Source organism: Mchenga conophoros, linkage group LG12 (genome assembly GCF_057382185.1).
Source record: "Mchenga conophoros isolate Kocher_MC1m ecotype Shallow Benthic linkage group LG12, M_conophoros_male_GT1.1, whole genome shotgun sequence".
Taxonomy (NCBI): Eukaryota; Metazoa; Chordata; class Actinopteri; order Cichliformes; family Cichlidae; genus Mchenga; species Mchenga conophoros.
Genome location: NC_140537.1, coordinates 38148091 through 38166159, shown reverse-complemented (window position 1 = coordinate 38166159; position 18069 = coordinate 38148091). Strand labels below are relative to the sequence as shown.

Sequence of the window (18069 nt, the reverse complement as noted above, 5' to 3'; positions counted from 1 at the left end):
AAAATGTGGGTGTTTGATGGAGAGTTGCGGTTAGTGAGAGTTTGGAGACAGTTTGGAGGTTTATGAGAGTGAGGAGAGAAAGTCAGGAGAGAATGGAGCCAGCTAAGAAGAGGAGGATGTCCTCCCCTGTGTGGGAACATTTTGATCTTATTCCTCCCAACAAGGTATGTGAATTTCTACAGAAGATGCATTTTCATAATACTGATGGTGCAATACAATTTATGTTGAGCTGTCTGTACTTTTGTACAAGGTGAAGTGTTTGCTCTGTGCCAGGGAGCTGGGATATAACAACAACACCTCATCCATGCTTAGGCACTACAGAGCTTTGCATGAGAATAAGGGGGACACCGATCGTGGAGCAAGACCAGGTGAGCCATCAAATGCAATGATAATACAGCATGCAGTAATGTTACTAAATGATATAACAATATTATACAACTGTTATAAGTTACGTGTGTGATATTTATATTTGTGCTTTATCTTTATTGTCTTTCCTCAGGAGAACAATCTCAAATAGATGAAGACCTGGTTACCATGGTGATTGAGGACTCCCAGCCATTCAGCATTGTGGAGGACAAAGGATTCAAAAGATCTGTTAAATCATTAAATCCTAGCTATGTTCTCCCCACTAAAGGTTATAAAAGCAGTGAAAATTTAGTTTTTACTGAATAAAATATGGGCAGGACTGAGACCTCAGTGTGTAGCTGTCCATACCTCAACGTTACAAAAGCACAACTACTGTCCACACCCCAACCACACCTCACCTCACAGTAAATGATCATTTCCATTTCAAGCATTTCCAAATAATCATTTCCCATACTGCCACTATAAATATACACAGTATACTGCCATCACTACAATATACATGTTTTACACACTCCTTTTGTTGTTGACATTTACAGGCTGTGTGCAAAAGGCCACACTCTTCAAATTCATGCCAACTAATATTTTTACGTCCAGTAGGTGTCCTGCTAGAGCAAATGAAGCTTCAAGAAGCTTTGCGCTGGGGTGAACCAATTGGATGAAAAGCTTCAGTGCTTCATGAAGCTTCATCTGCCCATCACTACTTACAACCACCCCCTTCTCCAATAACCCAGACACCAGAGCGGCCTTCAGCTCCGCTTTGCGTAGACCAGTGGAGACACTGATCCCGTAATATGTTGCCACCTCATGCAGATCCCTCTTCCTGCAAACATCCAGCAGGGCAAGTGAAAAGCAGCATTCAGATGATTTTAATTGTGTTTAGATTCATATGCAAAAGGTCAGCTGAAGAACACTGGAAGCTTCTTCACAGCAGCCTGAAGCTCTGCACATGTGACATCAGAGACACCAGGTTTGAACCCTGACAGAAACTCTGACATATGAATGATTTTCATTGACAGGAGCTAAAGAAACACTGATGGTGCCTGAACTCAAAATAAACAAAAGGTGATTCTTCATGTTTCACTTTTAAACCAATCAGAATCCAGCCTGCACATCACATGCAGTCATCACAGTCAGGCCATGTGCTGTTGTTTCTTTGGAGCTCTACAGAGACCACGTCATATTATTGCTTACCCAGAATCCTTCACTCCATGTAGCCAAAGAACGGCGTAAACAGACACACCGTGAATGAACCTTCCCCACGCCCACTGACCCTGATGATCACGCTGACACAGCAAACACGAGCGCTCGGATTTCAGACGCGTGCAAAACACCCCAAACATCACTTTAACTCAGAGCTTCAAACATCAGGTTTGAAGCTCCTCACGAAGCCCTCAGAGGTCTGCACACACACACACACACACATGCACACACACGCACACACATGCACACACACACGCACACACACGCACACACACATGCACACACACACGCACACACACACGCACACACACGCACACACACATGCACACACACACGCACACACACGCACACACATGCACACACACACACGCGCGCACACATGCACACACACACACACGCACACACACGCACACACAGTGTTCTCCTGCTCTCTCAGGACTGCAGGCTCATCATTCACAGCAGCACAGAGAGCTGATGCAGTTTACATCACACACTCTGTTCAGCGAGGGCCGGACACGTCAGCGCGCTGTGACCTCTGACCTTTAACCTCACCACTGCTAGATTCAGCATCACACACAGTTAAAAAAAGCTCAGATTTTAAACAAGTCGCTTCAAATCCATCTATCCGTTTTCCTGTTGTTTCCATGACTACGCGTCTTTCCCACACCTCTGCTGAGGTCACGTGATCAAACAGTCATCCATCATCGTTCTGCACATGAACAGACACAGGGACACTCCACCTCCACAATCAAACGCACCTCCTCAGGTCTGTCCTCCGTCTTAAAGACTGTACATAAAAGATGGACATAGCTAAGGCGAGGTCACCGATTGGTTGCATGTTGAAGAAGCCTTACTGTTAGCGTTTTGTAGTTGCCATGGTGATTTCTTAGAGACCAGGCTGTGTAAACACAGATGAATATGAATATGTACTCAGAGGCTGAAGGCGGCGATCGCTGAGTTCTTACTGCAGAAACACACACACGAGCCATCGAGCGTGAAAACAGATTAAAATGTGGACAGAGAGACATGGAGGGAGGTAAAGGTACAGCCAGAAACAGAAATACACAGAGATAAACTGAGATACTGTGTGGGGTGACCTCACTGACAGATTTATAAAGACCGAGACAGAATCTGGCTTTGAGGATAAAGAAGAAGAGAAATCACAAGAGATAAAAACTGAGATAAAGGAGCAACATAAACCGATCAGGATCAATCAAGAGAAACTGATAGAAGCTGAGATCCAGAGAGCAAACCACAGGAATGAGACCGGACATGTAGAGAAATCCAGCTGGACAAGAGGACAGGAAGGAACAGAAGAAATACAAGACGAGACAGATCAGGAGACACGGAGACAGAGCAAAGATAAAGACACGTGAATAAACCAAAACCAGTGGGAACAAACCAGCAGAAGTGAGAAATCCCGGAGACATAAATCAGAGAAACGAATAGAAACACTTTTGAGTCTCTGGTGAGAAGAAAGTTGCAGAAGCTCAGAGAGGAGAAGACAGGGATGTGTGGAGGACTTCAGGGTGGAGGCCGGCCGGCGGAGCGATGCTGGATGAGGAGGAGGTGTTACATAAACCCTCCTCCTCCTCTCCTCCGCGTGCTCGCTCTCCAGCAGCCTCTTACATAATTTCACACCGTCATCATCATCATCATCATCAGTATTCATCATCCTGACTTTAAAGATAACTGAACACCGGGAGGAGCTTGTCTCTGTGTCCGGCGGACGCGCACCGCAGCCCGGCGTGATCAGCGGCTGCTCCCCCGGACAAGGTCGACCTCAACCGTCGAGAGAGCTGGCCAACGTCCCGCTAAAAACTCCGCATTTTAACCCAACAGCATCCGCCTGAGCTCTGAGAGCGACTCGGACTCAGGATCAGCTTCACGCTGAGGCTGAAACAGCTGCTGCTCAGGAGGAAGCACTGAAACTCCCACGATCACAGCGTGTAACTCGTCACGGCAAGCACGAAGGTGAATCTTACCTGCGAGCGTCAGCGCTGCTGGTCAGAAACATCCAGCAGCTCGTCACCACCTGCTCTGGGTGATAGCGGCACTGCGCCTCTCACTATCTCTGCCCACTACCCCTCTAAGTCTCTCTACCACTCTCTCTCTCTGGACTGGTCCATTCACAGCAGCGGGGGGGTTAAACATAACTCTGCAACATGCCTGTGCAGGGGCGTATCCAGCGTTTTTAAAGCGAGGTGGCACAAAGCAGAGCCAACCTGTGTGTGTGTGTGTGTGTGTGTGTGTGTGTGTGTGTGTGTGTGTGTGGCAGTGGCTTCTGCTGAACTAGAAAGAAAAAACTGGGAGTTTCATCGCAGCCAGCGGAGGCTGTGGATCAACGCATGAACGAGCTTCGAAGCAACCGGAGCCAACGAGAGGAGAAGAAAGGGACCACCCTTTGAGCTTAAAGGGGGCTCCTGATTGGATAGTCTGTCCCCAAACTCAGTCAGTAAGAGCTCCCCAGCTGTGAGGCGACTGTCAGCTGTACTGGGGGTTGGGTTGGGTGTGTCTATTACTTTAAGAAACTCATTAAAGTCTCAAAACTGTTTATTTGCCTTGTTTGGTCTCATCCTTTTCAGCACAACCTCACGTGTCTGAATTTACAGTCATGTTTTCATTTTGACTACTGTATTAACATAATTGATCTAAAAAAAACATAAAATGCGAGTAGAAAAGTTATATTTTTACTGTAACAACGACAAACATGTTTAATGAATCATATTTCATAACAAATATAAATTGTCAATTTTAAAATCATATGCTCAAGTTTTGCAAACAACAAAGTGATTTGCAGCCATTTACCTTTTTTAAACAATTTCTTCAAACTACTTACAGAACAATCAGCTGTTCTTCAATAAGATGTCACACAAATTATTTATGCCACTCCAAAAAAAAAATTTCTGTCCACTATAAAGGAAACATCACAGCCTGCAGGTCTGACAGCAGCAGGTGTATCACTCCTGTTTCTACCTGGAGACAGCAGTCGCCTCATAAACGTGACAAAACTATTGAGGAAAAAAACACACGTATGTGATTGTTTTGCCCCCTGAGCTCCAGGTGTTGTGCTAGACAGTGATCGTGATCACCGTCTGCGGCAGCGCAGCTGCTTAAAGCTGTAGCGTCCAGATTACTTACAGCTACTTCCTGCAGCTGATATAAGATGCTGTAAGCTGAACACAGCTTCAACCGTCTGTTTGTTGAAAAATAGTAACGCGACCACATTTTCTTGTTAGTAACGGTAACGGCGTTGTAACGATAGGAATAGTAATTAGCTAGATTAGTCGTTACTGAAAAAAATAACGGCGTTAGTAACGCTGTTACTTGTAACACTGTTATTCCCATCACTGCCAGTTACATATCCATAATATCAACGTCCAGTGTCATGGCACTTGTTCATCATGTGATCCATTCAGGCTGAAGCTCCGTCATTCATTTTTGAGGCGTTCACAGCGTGTTTGCTGAGGATAGTACCGTCCGTGCCGCCACCAACCTCCACATGCTCCATCTTTGTGATATTAATGTGTTTGTTTGACCACACTGCCACGTTCTAGTGCAATGCGTGTTTGTCCCTCTGTGTCGTCTTGCAGGTTCCTGGTAGGCGGAGTCAGTGACGGTGAGCACCTGTCCAGCCTCCCGGTGTCAGTCTCTGCCCACTCTCTGTTTATGCAGCACATCAATTACAGTTAATTATGATTAATTTTTCCTTCTTTATATTTAACACATTTGTATATTTTTGTTAAAGTGCGTGTCGCCCATTATTTGGACCTGACTGAGCTCCCTGTACAGACGACCTGAGACAGTCTTAGTGTGTCAATAATCTGCTGTTGTGTTTGTTCTGTTCTCAGCTATTTTCTTATGTATAAAGGGACAGACATTGGAAACTCGTCTGATATAAATCACGTTTCCTTGCGCAGACTCATGTTTCACACTTTTGAACAGCGCTGGCCTCTCCGGCTCCCTCTTTTGTTTCGTTCATGCAGTTTGTTTGGCTTCATGTCACCACCTGCAGCGTCAGGCTCTCAGTTTTGTTCAGAGCAGCAGGTCTGAGAGGAAACGCCATTCAGTACGAACAAGGCGATCCCGCTCACAGGGGCTCAAACACTGGTGCGTGACCCTGAGGGGGTCACAGACGTCTCTGGTTGTTTTCTAGAGTGTGTATCACCCTGCTCATCTGCTAATAATGCTAATACATAATACTGAATATCACTTAAATATTAAATATTTATTTAAACTACAATAGTTAAATCAAAGAGGTTTTATATAAAGTCTGTCATCAATGACTTTGTTTTAGACTAAAAACTGAATTAGTTTGATTTGTATCCGAAACACGCTGCACAGGTCAGGTCAGATTATATTTAAACTTTACATTTGGGATACTGGGGGACGTACTTGTACCTAAACCTTTCAGGTTAAGTAGAAAGTGGGCGTATTTTGCTCATTTCACGTCCGCTGTTCTTCTAAATGTGTTCTGGAGATGACTAAAGTGGCTTTCCATGAATAACAGTTCAAAGTAATCCTTTATCTGAGCTTTCATGGAGCTGTCTGAAATAAGCTGCTTTAGCTTCTGTCTCTTTAACACCTCACTCACAATTTAAGCCCCCTGTCTTCTGATTGGATGACTTCAGGAAGCCTGCTGAGGGGCAGTACTCTGCACTGATGAGCTGTGCGGCCTACACCTGTGAGATGTGATGATGTGATTATTTTTTAAGAGTCCATCAAAATTTCCGAACATTATTTCATGTCCCTGAACACGGCGTTTCACCCGCATGTACTGATTCACGCCCATGTAGCCACGCCTCTTATAAAACAAAAGTTCAAATTTGGAGTTGGGAGGTGTTGGTGATGTCATCGCGTGTGTGAGAGACGTTTTTTATTTCTCGTTTTTCAAATACATTTAAACGGTGTCACTTGGTTAATGTTAGTAAGACTTTAGTTCGGGTTAAAACGCGACGCCTTTTGAAGCTTTGTCCCCTTCTTAGTTGCCGTGGTAACGCCTCTCTATTGGACAGACAGTAAACATAGTTCCCACTAAAACACATCGCTTACAAATCTGTAACATTCACGGACATTAACGATACACGTCAGACTTCTTTACTCAGCCAGAGGTGTCGCCCCCTGCTGGACATTAGAACAAATGCAGGTTTAAGCTCTTCAGTCAGAAAACACAGTGAACACATGCTGGCATTTATGAGCACAACACTTTAGAGTAAATGTCCTCAGCAGTTAAAGTAAACAACCTACTCTTATAACACATTTATAGAAATATCCCATGATGCACCCAGATTTGATTGGGCTGGTCATGTGATGTTTAACAATGACATCAGAAAATGTGTGATGAGCTTTGCTTTTTTATTTTCTTACTCCATGAGACCTCTGGAGGTCAGAGGTCATGGAGTCCAGGTGATGACCTGGATGGCGGTCTGAGTGGCCCGCCGGATGTCCTGGTCCGCCCCCGCAGCCTCAGCCTTCTTCTCCAGCAGGGGGAGCTGCTCCAGGAGGAGGCGGCGGCCGTTAGGAGCCTCAGCCAATGAGGTGAGCGCACGAAGGACATACATGATGAGGGCCTTCCTCCTCTTCTTCATCTCCTCCTCGTCATCGTCCCCGTGCTTCTCAGACAGCAGGCCGAGGAGGACGGGGAGGACGTCCAGGTCCAGGCACCGCTGCTTACCTGCAGTCACAGATACTTCTGTGTTTGAAACATGGAACTAAACTGAAGCTGGGTCGATACCTTCAGACTGATCGTGGATGTAAAAACCGATTTTACTTAAACTGATCCTGATTCAAAGTTTGGAGTTTCTGAGTTGAGGGTTGTGGAAGCCGGTGTGTGCGTTTGTACCTGTGGTGATGATGACGGTGTTCATGATGACTCCTGCAGCGTTGGCTTGAACCTCCACGTCTTTGTCCCGTAGAAGACCGACGAGGACAGGAAGGACCTCGGCATCCTCGCAGACCTGTCGCTTCCCGTCCATGGGAACGCTGTAACCAGCAAACAGTCGGTTAAACCAGCGCACGGCGAGGAAACAAAAGCACAGCCTGGATCAGAGCGAGCTGATCTACCTGAGTGCCATCATTGCTGCGGCCGCCTCTCGGCGGATGATCGAGGATCGGTGGGACAGTTTGCGTCCCAGCAGCGAGACGCCATCGGAGGCCAACCCCGGCAGGGCGTCCAGCCTGGAGCAGTGGGTGAGGGTGGAGAGGAGCAGCAACTGCACCTCCTCATCTTCCTCCTTTGTGAGTTTCAGCATCAGTTTAGGCACCAGAGAGAGGAGAGCCTCTGCTCCTGCAGGGCGGCATGGAAAACCCACAATTAAGCCCTGAACTGTCCTCATGAACGCCTACAGACGTACGAGTGCTGCAGCATGTGACCTGCTGCCCTGAGGACACGCCCCCTGACCCCTCAAACATCATCTTAGTCCTCAATCATTAAACTCCAGGTTTGAGTTCAGGGTTAGGGTTAGGTTGATGCTGAGAATCCGAGCTTACCTGCAGGCAGCAGAGCGAGGCGGCTCAGCACTCGGTGGACGTTCCTCCTGCAGGAGAACGAGGAGTCGTCCAACAGCTGACAGAGAGGAGGGAGCAGGGAGGAGGCGAGGACGGCCTGCCTGCAGGAGGAGGCGACAGGACACACACATGAACCCTGAACAGCTTTAAAGCTCCTGAACTTTCAGAAAGATTCAAAAAATGACACAAACGGATCCCAACAAATATCCTAAATTTATAAAAGAAACTCTGCTAGTTAATGTTCCACAGGCAGACGCAACTCTCATGATTTAGCTCTTATGTGATGCTTTATTTATCGTAATAATTTTAAAAAAGGTAAATTCTTTGTTTTTAATAGGTTATTAAATAAAATTGAAAAGTTATTTCACAGCGTTAATAAAAAAAAGTATTTTGTGTAATTTGGTGGTTTATTTATTGTCAAATAATTTAAAAAAGTTGTTCATTTGTGTCTGACATTTATTTCAATGTCATGTTTAAAAGCTCCATAACACAAATAGAGCCAAGCTTCAGCTTCACCTGGACCTCACAGCTGGGACACAGCGCCACCTGCTGGTGGGGCCGCAGCACAGCAGAAACTGAGAGCCCAGCAGTTCAGATTTTCTCTTCATCGTTCTTTCATTCTGCTCACACGTCGCATCCTGTTTTCCAGAACAGCCGTTTGTCAACTTTTCAGGCTCAACATTTTCTCTCCTGTCTGAAAAACTCCAAAACAAGATTCTGTTTGTTTCTTCGTGATGAACTCGAGTGTTTGAGCGGATCTTTGGTCTGTGATCGACTCCAAACACGTTTGTCTTAAAGACACGAGAAGCTTTATTTACTAGTTTTGGTAGTTTTTGGTTGTCATTTTTGTGTATCTGTTGTTTTGCATTATGTGGTTGTTTGATCTGTTTGCCTCTTTATTGCAATTGTGAGTGTTTTGCTTTCCTGCTTTTCCGTTTTAAACAGAATGACCCGATGACCCCGTCTTCCTCCCGGTGCCGTGCCTGTTTGTCTCGGTGCACGTACCTGCCGATGCTGTGTGAGGTCAGCAGGTGAAGAAGCTCACAGGTTTTTGCTCTGACTGATGGATCTTCATCCCTGAACAAAACCTTCAGCTGCTTCAGAAAACCTGCAGAAGAAGAACCAGTTTGTACTTTTCCCAACTTTCCTCCATTTTAGTCACAGCAGACTTCAGAGTGGGCCGGTGCCACCCCAAGTCCCACCTTCAAACACGCCAATAACAGCTAGTGAAACACCTGAAGTCCTCAGGTTATGTTTTATAGTTTTCAAAAGCAGATGTCCAGCACAGTGTCACGGCTCCTCCCTTCTCTCCCTGATTTCCCCTGAACTGCACACCTGTCCTCCCTGTGCAGAGGGCGGACCTCACGGTGACCCTCTGAGCTCTTACCTCCGCTAACAGCCTGGTACAGTCGCTCCGGCTCGTGCACCAGGTCGCAGAGTGACGTCAGAGCCCGGAGCCTCGCCGCAGCCCCGGCCCGCAGCAGCTCCCCGAACAGCTGCGGCACGGCCCGCCGCCCGAAGGCCACCGGAGCCCGGGTCGGGTCCGTGAGCGCCCCGGCCATCCGGGACGAAACTCCGCGTAGAGGTGAGAGAGGGGGCAGGTTAATCGATCAGGAGCACACCGGGTCCGCTGGTCAGCCGATCAACGCTCACCTGTTGCCTAGTAACCGCATATAAACATCAGGCCACTGTGGTGATGCGTTTCAGGCCTGTAGGACTTATGGAAACCTCAGTTTTCAGTTTTATATGTCATATGCAAGTTAGCACAGGGTCAACATTGCAATGAAATGTGTTTGACGAGCAGCAGTCACTCAGCAACATGATACAGTAGGAGAAAATATAATAAAATAAAGTAATAAAAAATAGAAAAATAGTAAGGAGCAAAATATTAGAGAGACGTGGCAAAAGAGAAGAGATGACTAAATATATATTTATCTATAAATATAAATATATGTACACTAGTGATTAAATAAGAAAATCTTGAAAAGAAATATGACGGGTGGCTGTGGTCCTTGGTGACCTCCTGACTGGTCCTGTTATTCCGTGATCGTTTGTTTAAATCGAATAGAAACACAATCATCAAATCAAACAATCGCAAAAAATAAAGCGGAAGCGACACCCGAAGGAGCTGCTGCCACGGAAACCATCCAGTGAGGGTCCCGGTGTAGCTTCTGTGCTGTTTGGTCTAAGGAGCTTGGAAAGAAAAGCGTCTGGACTTCTTTAAGTTGCTTGAAGACGTTTCACCTCTCATCCGAGAAGCTTCTTCAGTTCTAAGGTCAAATGGTGGAGAGTCCCAGATATAAACCTAGTGGGAGTTTCCCCCCACAGAGGGACAAAAGGACCCCTGATGATCCTCTAATCGCCTGAGCCAAGGTGTGAAACTGGGTGTGGGTCCCAATCAGCCAGAGTTTCGGGTGAGCTCATTGTGAAACCTGGCCCCACCTTATCATGCGAATTCCTGAGGTCAGATGGCCCAGGATGTGAGTGGGCGTTAAGGCGTCTGGGAAGGATCTCAAAACTGGATTATAGATGGCAGAGAGTTGGTGTCGTAAGCCCCGCCTCTGTTCAAAGATGGTCACTCACAGTGGACATAGATGCTTCTTTCACTCCTCTTTCAAACCATCTGTCCTCTCTGTCCAAAATGTGAACATTGGCATCCTCGAAAGAGTGACCTTTGACCTTTAGATGCAGATGGACTGCTGAGTCTTGTCCTGTGGAGGTGGCTCTTCTGTGTTGTACCATGCGCTTGTGAAGTGGCTGTTTGGTCTCTCCGATGTAGAGGTCTGAGCATTCCTCGCTGCACTGTACAGCATACACCACATTGTTAAGTCTGTGTTTTGGGGTTTTGTCTTTGTGATGAACCAGTTTGTGTCTGAGTGTGTTGCTGGGTCTGAAGTGTCAGAATCAGAATACTTTACTGATCCATGGGGGAAATTATTTTTTGTTACAGTGCTCCATTATAAACAAACATTAACAAGACAGACAATACACTAACTAAGAATAGCACCATATATATGCATAAAAGCCACTTATTAATAAATAGCTGAAAAAGAAACATGTAGCTGTTGCAGTAACCAGTGTGTTAAGTGGATGCGTTGTACAGGGAGCCACAGGCAGGAATGATTTCCTGTGTCGTTCAGTGGTGCATCATGGGTAATCTCAGTCTCTCACTGAACGAGCTCCTGTGACTGACCAGCATGTCATGGAGTGGGTGGGAGGTGTTATCCAACATTGTCTTTATCTTGGACAGCATCCGCCTCTCCGACACCACCTTGAGGGAGTCCAGCTCCATCCCCACAACATTTCTGGCCTTACGGATCAGTTTATTAAGTCTGTTGGCATCTGCGACCCTCAGCCTGCTCCCCCAGCATGCAACAGCATAGAGGATCGCACTGGCCACAACAGACTCATAGAAAATCCTCAGCATTTTCTGGCAGATGTTGAAGGACCTCAGTCGCCTCAAAAAATAGAGACGACTCTGGCCCTTCCTGTAAAGTGCTGTGGTGTTTTTAGCCCAGTCCAGTTTATTGTCAATGTGTACTCCAAGGTATTTATAGTCCTCCACAATGTCAACACTGACCCCCTGGATTGAAACAGGGGTCAAATGTTTCCTGGTCTTCCTGAAGTCCACGATCAGTTCCTTGGTCTTTGCCACGTTGAGCTGCAGATGATTCTGCTCACACCACGTGACAAAGGAGTCGACCACAGCCCGGTACTCTGTCTCATCATCCCTGCTGATGCATCCAACCACCGCAGAGTCATCAGAAAACTTCTGAAGATGGAGGTCTCTGGGACGTGGCGTCTTTGGTACGACGAGGCATGATGTCTTCCACATCACTGGGACCCTCTGCAGACTCAGACTCAGCATAAACAGTTTATGAAAGAAGTGCACTGGGATGTCATGCTTGGAGAAAACGCTCCTGAGTTTCTCTGATACACCGGCTACATACAATGTTGTTGCGTCTGTCCTTCTTATCCTCCCTCGCTGGTGTCTGATCTTCTTTTCGGTGCATCTTTGCTGACTTTAAGAACGCCCAATTACGATAACCATGTTTTCAGTGCTTCCTTTACATGTGTGTGTTCCTTCTTTTCCCCTTCAGGCTTAGAGGGAACATGTTCTGCCCGGTGGTGTAGGGTCTTCAAGCAACCCAAAGAAGTCCAGACGCTTTTCTTTCCAAGCTCCTTAGACTATGATGACCTGGATGACTGAGAACCTTCACAGACAAACATCTGTGCTGTTAATGCTGGACGAGGTTTGGACTCTGGACCCTCATTCACACAAGTGCGCTCTTCTATGCTTTGAGTGGTTACCAGTTAACATTCACCTCACAGTGTGACACACCTCTGTATCGGCCGTCCGCTGGGACTGAACCAGCTGATGTCAGCTGGGGTCACGACCTCCGTCCTCCTCATGTGTTCAACTCTTCTCCTGTGACATTTCTCATTATTACACATAACCTCTCTCTGCTTTGGTTTCTTTGCATGTGTCGACCGGATGAGTTGTTACAGAAAGAGAATTTCATTGCAACATCACTTTTACAAACATATTTAGAAAACCGGTAACGTGTCCAAGACTTATTTTACCCGCTGTGAGCTGCAGAGACTGAGAAAGTGCTAAGACAGTCAAAACTAATCCACCCTGTGAGAAAAGAGCCCACTGAACACAAATCAGCGTGATGAGAACTACTGATGATGAAAGGAAGCATCTTTATCTGAGGACTTTATTTTAGTCTGAGCCCAGTCCCATCTGCTAACATGGAGGAGGCGGGTTTATGACCTATACTGCAGTCAGACACCAGGGGGCGATAGAGACGTCTGGGCTTCATTTTTTGGGAGCTATTAGGTCGTCCATGTTTTCTACAGTCATTGGTCAAACCTGTGGGAAAAAAAGAACTTAGGTTCTCTTAAACCTGAAAAAACGTATTGAAATTACTGGAGAACATCAGAACGCGCCGATGCTGACGTCACTGTTGGATTCGTTCTGAGGTCGACACACGAAGGCAACAAAAAAAAGGAGAGAAAATGAAACGTTTATTGTGTGAAGCTGTTGGACGAGGTGAACGGAGCCCTCAGTTCAAACATAAATGAAACATGAGAACATGAAAAACATTCAGGTTTTCATTTTGGAAGCAGAATAAGAAAAACAAAAACCCGCCTCCATCCGATTCTCATCCAATCAAATCAATAACCAACAAAAAAACATTTAAAGACAAACCAAAATCATTTTGTGTCTATTTCTTCTTCTTCTTGCTCTTCTTCCCTCCCTCTCCCTGCTGAGAGCTGGTGTCGCCTCCTCCGCTCTTCTGGGTCCGAGTCTTGAGTTTGGGGATCATCTCTGCGACGTAGATCATCACGTCTTTACCTGCAATCACCACAAACGGCACACCTTTACCTCGGCTAATGTCGTCTACGTGCAGCAGTGTCCTTTCAAAATAAAAGCACTCACGTGAGCTGAACTTCTCCTGACACGGGCTGCCGTCCGCCTGCTTAATCTGAACTCTGACCCGACCTTTGAACTGGCCGTCCCTGTTCCACTCCCGGGGGTGGATTTTGTTCTGGAAGAGACACACAGAGTCCGACCACGCTGTGTTTTACAGAGTGTGTGTGTGTGTGTGTGTGTGTGCGTTCTCAGGTGTTACCTCCATGTAGACGTTCATCCCTGCAGCCGCCAGCACGTCTCTGATCTCAGTGCAGGACGGATTCTCCACCGCCTGCAGACACAGCAGCACGTTCACACTCAGCACGCCACTTCCTGTCTATTTTACTTTAGTACATTTGAGCGAGCAGCAGATGTCCTGATGCCCGATCAGTCATCCAGGTAAAGAAATCCCAAAAGGTTGATTCTGTTCATCTGGATGTTTTCAGTGGGAGAAACGTATCATGATGATTAACAGCTGCTGATCAATGACCCTGATCTTTGATCAATGGTCATGAGAATTTGCATATCATTGATGATAAGCTGACCTCCAGCCCACTGCTCATGGACAGAATCAACCTTTTCACAGTGAAACTTTTTGTTTCAGGGTTTTTTTCTCCATCTGGTCTTTTTTTTTTTTTTTTAATCCAAGAGTTTCTTCACTTTTATCTCGCGTTTCAGTCGACTGTAAAATGCTTTAAAAGAAGATGAGTTAAGTTCAAAGATCACAGCTCAGGTTTCAGAGGTAACATCAAACACGATCATTCAGGCTTATCAGAGGCTGTTTCCATGTTATGCTACAAACACTTGTGCCTCATGATTTTTACTTATTTAAAAAAACGAATCTTCCAGCAGTCGTGCGTCTCCTGTAGACGCACAGCACGAGCTCTAATGATCTTTATGCCGTTTTCATCTACAAAAGCATGTGACACAGGCTGCGAGCGTACGTAGTCATCAAACACGTGAACGTTAAACCGTCACCTTCTCCGCGGAGATCCTTCGTCCTTCAGCCAGCGTCTTCTTACTGTTGATGTAGATGGGATAGAGGCAGACGAACCTGAAACAGACGACGCAGCGACTCAGTGACTGACGGCCGTCCTCATGCATGAAGCCGAGCGCGCTAAGTAAGAACTCCTTATCCAATAATCGCTCGGCTGGAATCACTCACCAAATGGTAAAAATGGTAAATGGCCTGCATTTGTACAGCGCTTTACTCAGTCTGTAAGGACCCCAAAGCACTTCACACTACATCCAGTCATCCACACATTCACACACTGGCAATGGCAGCTACGTTGTAGCCACAGCTGGCCTGGGGCGCACTGACAGAGGCGAGCTGTCAGTGCGCCCTGCCTCTGTCAGGTCTTTCAGATCCTGTTGATCCACTGTAGAGTTTTTTAGGCCTCACACTTCTTCTTCTGTACAGTTTTTCATTAGACTTCTAAATAAATGCTCCACACCACGCTGAGATATGCCACGTTATCAGCTCTTTGGGAATCAGCGTGTTGGATCAAAAATATTATTTTATGTCAAAATGTGATGTTTTTGGCATTTTTCACAGACTCGACTAAAGAAACGGTCTGCTATGTGTCGGCACGGCGCGGGTTCATGCCTTCAGCTGGGAGCTGTTTTTAACGTTTCAGTGATTCGTAGGTCAGAGTTCAGAGGCTTCATCAAAACAAAGATAACAAACACACACTATAAACACGGGCAGGAACAAGGACTGGGCTAAAAATGAGGGAAGACAATGGAGGCCTTCTGGAGAACTGTTGCTCAAGAGCACTTTAAAAGTTACAAGAACGTCTGTCTGCTTGTAAACAAAACAAAGAAATGAGACCTTTGTCTTCCAGTTTGGTTTCTCCGCTCTTCACTCAGATCTCTGTGGTACCAGCTCCTCTGACTGAGGAGGGAAACATCCTGTAAGCTCCACAGATCTGATCAAACTCTCCGAACCGGAACGTTCAGCAAACTTTCCGCACATTAATGTGACTCTGATCACATTTCGTCCCTTTAGCTTTAAAAATAAGGCGGTCTGTAAACATCAAGCTTAAGCTTCTAATCACACGTCATGCTTAAGGATGAGGACCACAGGCCAAACTTCATGTAGAAAATGCGCAATTTAACTTTCCCTCTGTTCCCCGTGACTTTACACACAGCTCAGTACAAAACGATTTAAATATCGGCATGAAAGACATTTCACTAAAAGTCCTTTAAAAACTCAGTGTCAGCTTATCCTAATGTCCTCGTTTCACCGGCGTTTCATCGTCGAGGTTCGGCTCTGAAGTGAACATTTAAACCCTTAAAACAACCTTTTTCCGTGGAGCTTCAGTTAAAAGCTGCGGGACTGTATGCCGAACTGAAGATCAGCCTCCCAGGATCCACATGTGTGCTTCAACATCTTAAAATAAGCACGTGTCGTTTGTAGGTGCATTGTTTCCTTAAATGTTTAAAATTCTCCACAAGAGTTCGCACGAGAAACCGGCTAGCTCTGTTAGCTGTAGCTTAGCCAGGGTCCTGGACTTACCGCTCTTTATCCGCGGGGTTCTGGGTGAGATGAGCCATGGCTGTCGCTGCTCGGGGACTAAACGCACCGTCTGATCCGAGCCTCTCAGTAATGGACACTAATATGTTTGTAGTATCACCTCACATACACACAGGCTACCGTAAAGATAACGCAGCCATACGGCCACACTGTTGACAACAGCCGCTTCTCTTCTTCGGCTTCTGTATTTAGGCAGAATACACACAGCGCTGGGATGTTGCTGCCCTCTACTGTTTGTTTGTCAGTTCCGTTTTGACATGAATATGAAACCTGTCAGTGAAGAAAGAAGCCGTAGACTCTAAGGCTTATGTCACATGTGAGCTGTAGCCTCAGTTTCTTGTTGTTAGCTGACAGGTGTGGCCCACAGTGTGGTCTTCTGCTGCTGTAGCCATTCTGCTTCATGGTCTGATGTGTTGTGCTTTCAGAGATGCGCATCTGCATAACTTGTGTATAACGAGCGGTTGTTTGAGTTACTGTTGCCTTCCTATCACCTGTCTCGAGCTCATTCTACGAGCCAGTTTCACCCAGAGAACTGCTCCTCACTGGATGTTTCCTGTCTCAGCCGCTCTCTGTAAACCACAGCCAGTGTTGGGGAGTAACGGAATACATGTACCGCCGTTACGTATTTAGAATACAAAATATGAGTAACTGTATTCCGTTACAGTTACCGTTTAAAAAGGTGGTATTCAGAATACAGTTACTTTGTTGAAATAAATGGATTACACTGCGGTACTTTCCTGTTTCATATTGTCGCGGGTCAGGACTGTTTGGGTTTTGTTTGACAGCTACGTTCTGTTGTTCCAGGCGGCAGCGTTACGGTTGCCATGGTTACAGGGCGACGCTCTCTCTCTCTGCGACTGTGTGTTTCCTGGGTGAGAGAGCGCCTTTTCGTTGTTGTTGTTGTTGTGCTAAGCTAACAGGCAGAATGCTACAAGCATAGCTCTAAAGAATGTAGCATCATGGGCAGTGTAGTCCGTGCTGCAGGGAGAATGGGCTGCCATACACGTTATGTGTCTGTGAGCGCGAGGAGGGAGAAAAAGGGGAGTGGAAAGGTACGAGTTGTCATCGAGGAAAAACGGGAGCTGGAAGCATGTAAATATAATAATAACCACTGCAGCCAAGAAGAGAGCCTGACGAGCCCAGCTGTAAGTAAGCTGTTAAGACTCGACTGTACACCGTGTTCGTGTTTTCCTCCGAAAACAACAAGTTCCGTTGGAGCAGCCTTTCAACGCCTCTCTCTGTCTGTCGCAAGAAAAGTTGACCCACACAACAAAGTAGAGCTATTTTTTGGCTACGAGCCGACAGGGACCCCGCCGTATTATGCTGGGCTTACACTGTGCGATTTTTTCAGTCGCGCGATTCAGCTCCTGCTCAAACTGTACGATTGACTCGCAGGGGTTAGAAGTTCATAGGTCACGATGCAGGGTCTCACACTATACGGCCCGATGCTCTGATGCGACCTGAGTGCTCACACTGTGCGTCCATAAAATGAAGGTTATAATAGAAATTCTGTCGCTCGCTCTCCCTCTCCGTCTTTCACTCACGCAGACACACCACCACCATCAACTTTGCTAAATTGCTAATGAAAAACATTGGTCAGGCAGCTGTGATTGAGCAGCAGTGTAGATCCAACTATTTTCACGGTTGTTGTGGTCGTGATAATTTTGTGAGGCCACATCGAAAGGGCTCGGATGGTTCTACAGGTTGTGCCTCCATCGCTTGTGTCCAGATCACACGCTGCACTGCCGTGCTACGCCGTCTTTTTCGCTGACATTTGTGTTTGCGCGTGCGCAGTGTGGCAAACTGCGGTGACACCCTCACGACCAAGCGATTGATGATCGGGAGCTGGTCGTGAGGTGTCAATCGCTTCTCGTTACCCCACGTATACTACACGACGCACGATGAAGGCCAAAATCGGGCCGATCGCCAAAACGATCGCACGACTCAAAAATCGGCTCAAAATGGGCCAAAAATCGCACAGTGTGAGCCCAGCATTAGTCAGAGGTCCCTTTACTACAGTTCGGAGTCGCGGACCTTCAGT

General features: G+C 46.5%; 3 protein-coding genes across 8 annotated transcripts in view; all 3 read right to left on the bottom strand.

Moving 5' to 3' along the window:
* LOC146563221 (dematin-like) overlaps window positions 1-3774 on the bottom strand; it is a 29795-nt gene extending 26021 nt beyond the window's left edge. The window contains exons 1-2 of one of the 6 annotated variants that reach the window (XM_085295677.1): window positions 3552-3774; window positions 2421-2854 (exon numbers count right to left, since the gene is read on the bottom strand). The gene's annotated coding sequence lies outside the window, so the exon portion shown is untranslated. Of the gene's footprint in view, window positions 1-2420; window positions 2855-2968; window positions 3147-3551 lie in introns of those variants that run through there. The other 5 variants (XM_085295675.1, XM_085295679.1, XM_085295683.1 and 2 more) reach the window with 5 other exon arrangements.
* Window positions 3775-6907: 3133 nt separating this feature from the next.
* On the bottom strand, window positions 6908-9753 carry rsph14 (radial spoke head 14 homolog). The gene is made up of 6 exons (XM_085293205.1): window positions 9461-9753; window positions 9079-9181; window positions 8056-8174; window positions 7630-7852; window positions 7409-7548; window positions 6908-7240 (listed from the first exon to the last, which is right to left on the bottom strand). Exons 1-6 carry the CDS (start codon window positions 9633-9635, stop codon window positions 6960-6962), a joined length of 1041 nt encoding a protein of 346 aa, XP_085149331.1. The 5' UTR covers window positions 9636-9753; the 3' UTR covers window positions 6908-6959.
* Window positions 9754-13084: 3331 nt separating this feature from the next.
* Window positions 13085-16219, bottom strand: srp19 (signal recognition particle 19). The gene is made up of 5 exons (XM_085295673.1): window positions 16011-16219; window positions 14471-14546; window positions 13713-13784; window positions 13520-13628; window positions 13085-13435 (listed from the first exon to the last, which is right to left on the bottom strand). Exons 1-5 carry the CDS (start codon window positions 16046-16048, stop codon window positions 13305-13307), a joined length of 426 nt encoding a protein of 141 aa, XP_085151799.1. The 5' UTR covers window positions 16049-16219; the 3' UTR covers window positions 13085-13304.
* Window positions 16220-18069: the final 1850 nt, after the last annotated feature.

Excerpts from the sequence above, each read along its gene's own strand:
- rsph14 (XM_085293205.1), bottom strand. The coding sequence starts at position 9,635 with ATGGCCGGGGCGCTCACGGACCCGACCCGGGCTCCGGTGGCCTTCGGG. Across the intron at positions 9,182-9,460 it reads GTACCAGGCTGTTAGCGGAG|GTTTTCTGAAGCAGCTGAAG; the intron begins GTAAGAGCTCAG and ends CTTCTTCTGCAG. Across the intron at positions 7,853-8,055 it reads CCTCGCTCTGCTGCCTGCAG|GAGCAGAGGCTCTCCTCTCT; the intron begins GTAAGCTCGGAT and ends GCCGCCCTGCAG.
- srp19 (XM_085295673.1), bottom strand. The coding sequence starts at position 16,048 with ATGGCTCATCTCACCCAGAACCCCGCGGATAAAGAGCG. Across the intron at positions 14,547-16,010 it reads AACCCCGCGGATAAAGAGCG|GTTCGTCTGCCTCTATCCCA; the intron begins GTAAGTCCAGGA and ends CGTCTGTTTCAG. Across the intron at positions 13,629-13,712 it reads GGATGAACGTCTACATGGAG|AACAAAATCCACCCCCGGGA; the intron begins GTAACACCTGAG and ends TGTCTCTTCCAG.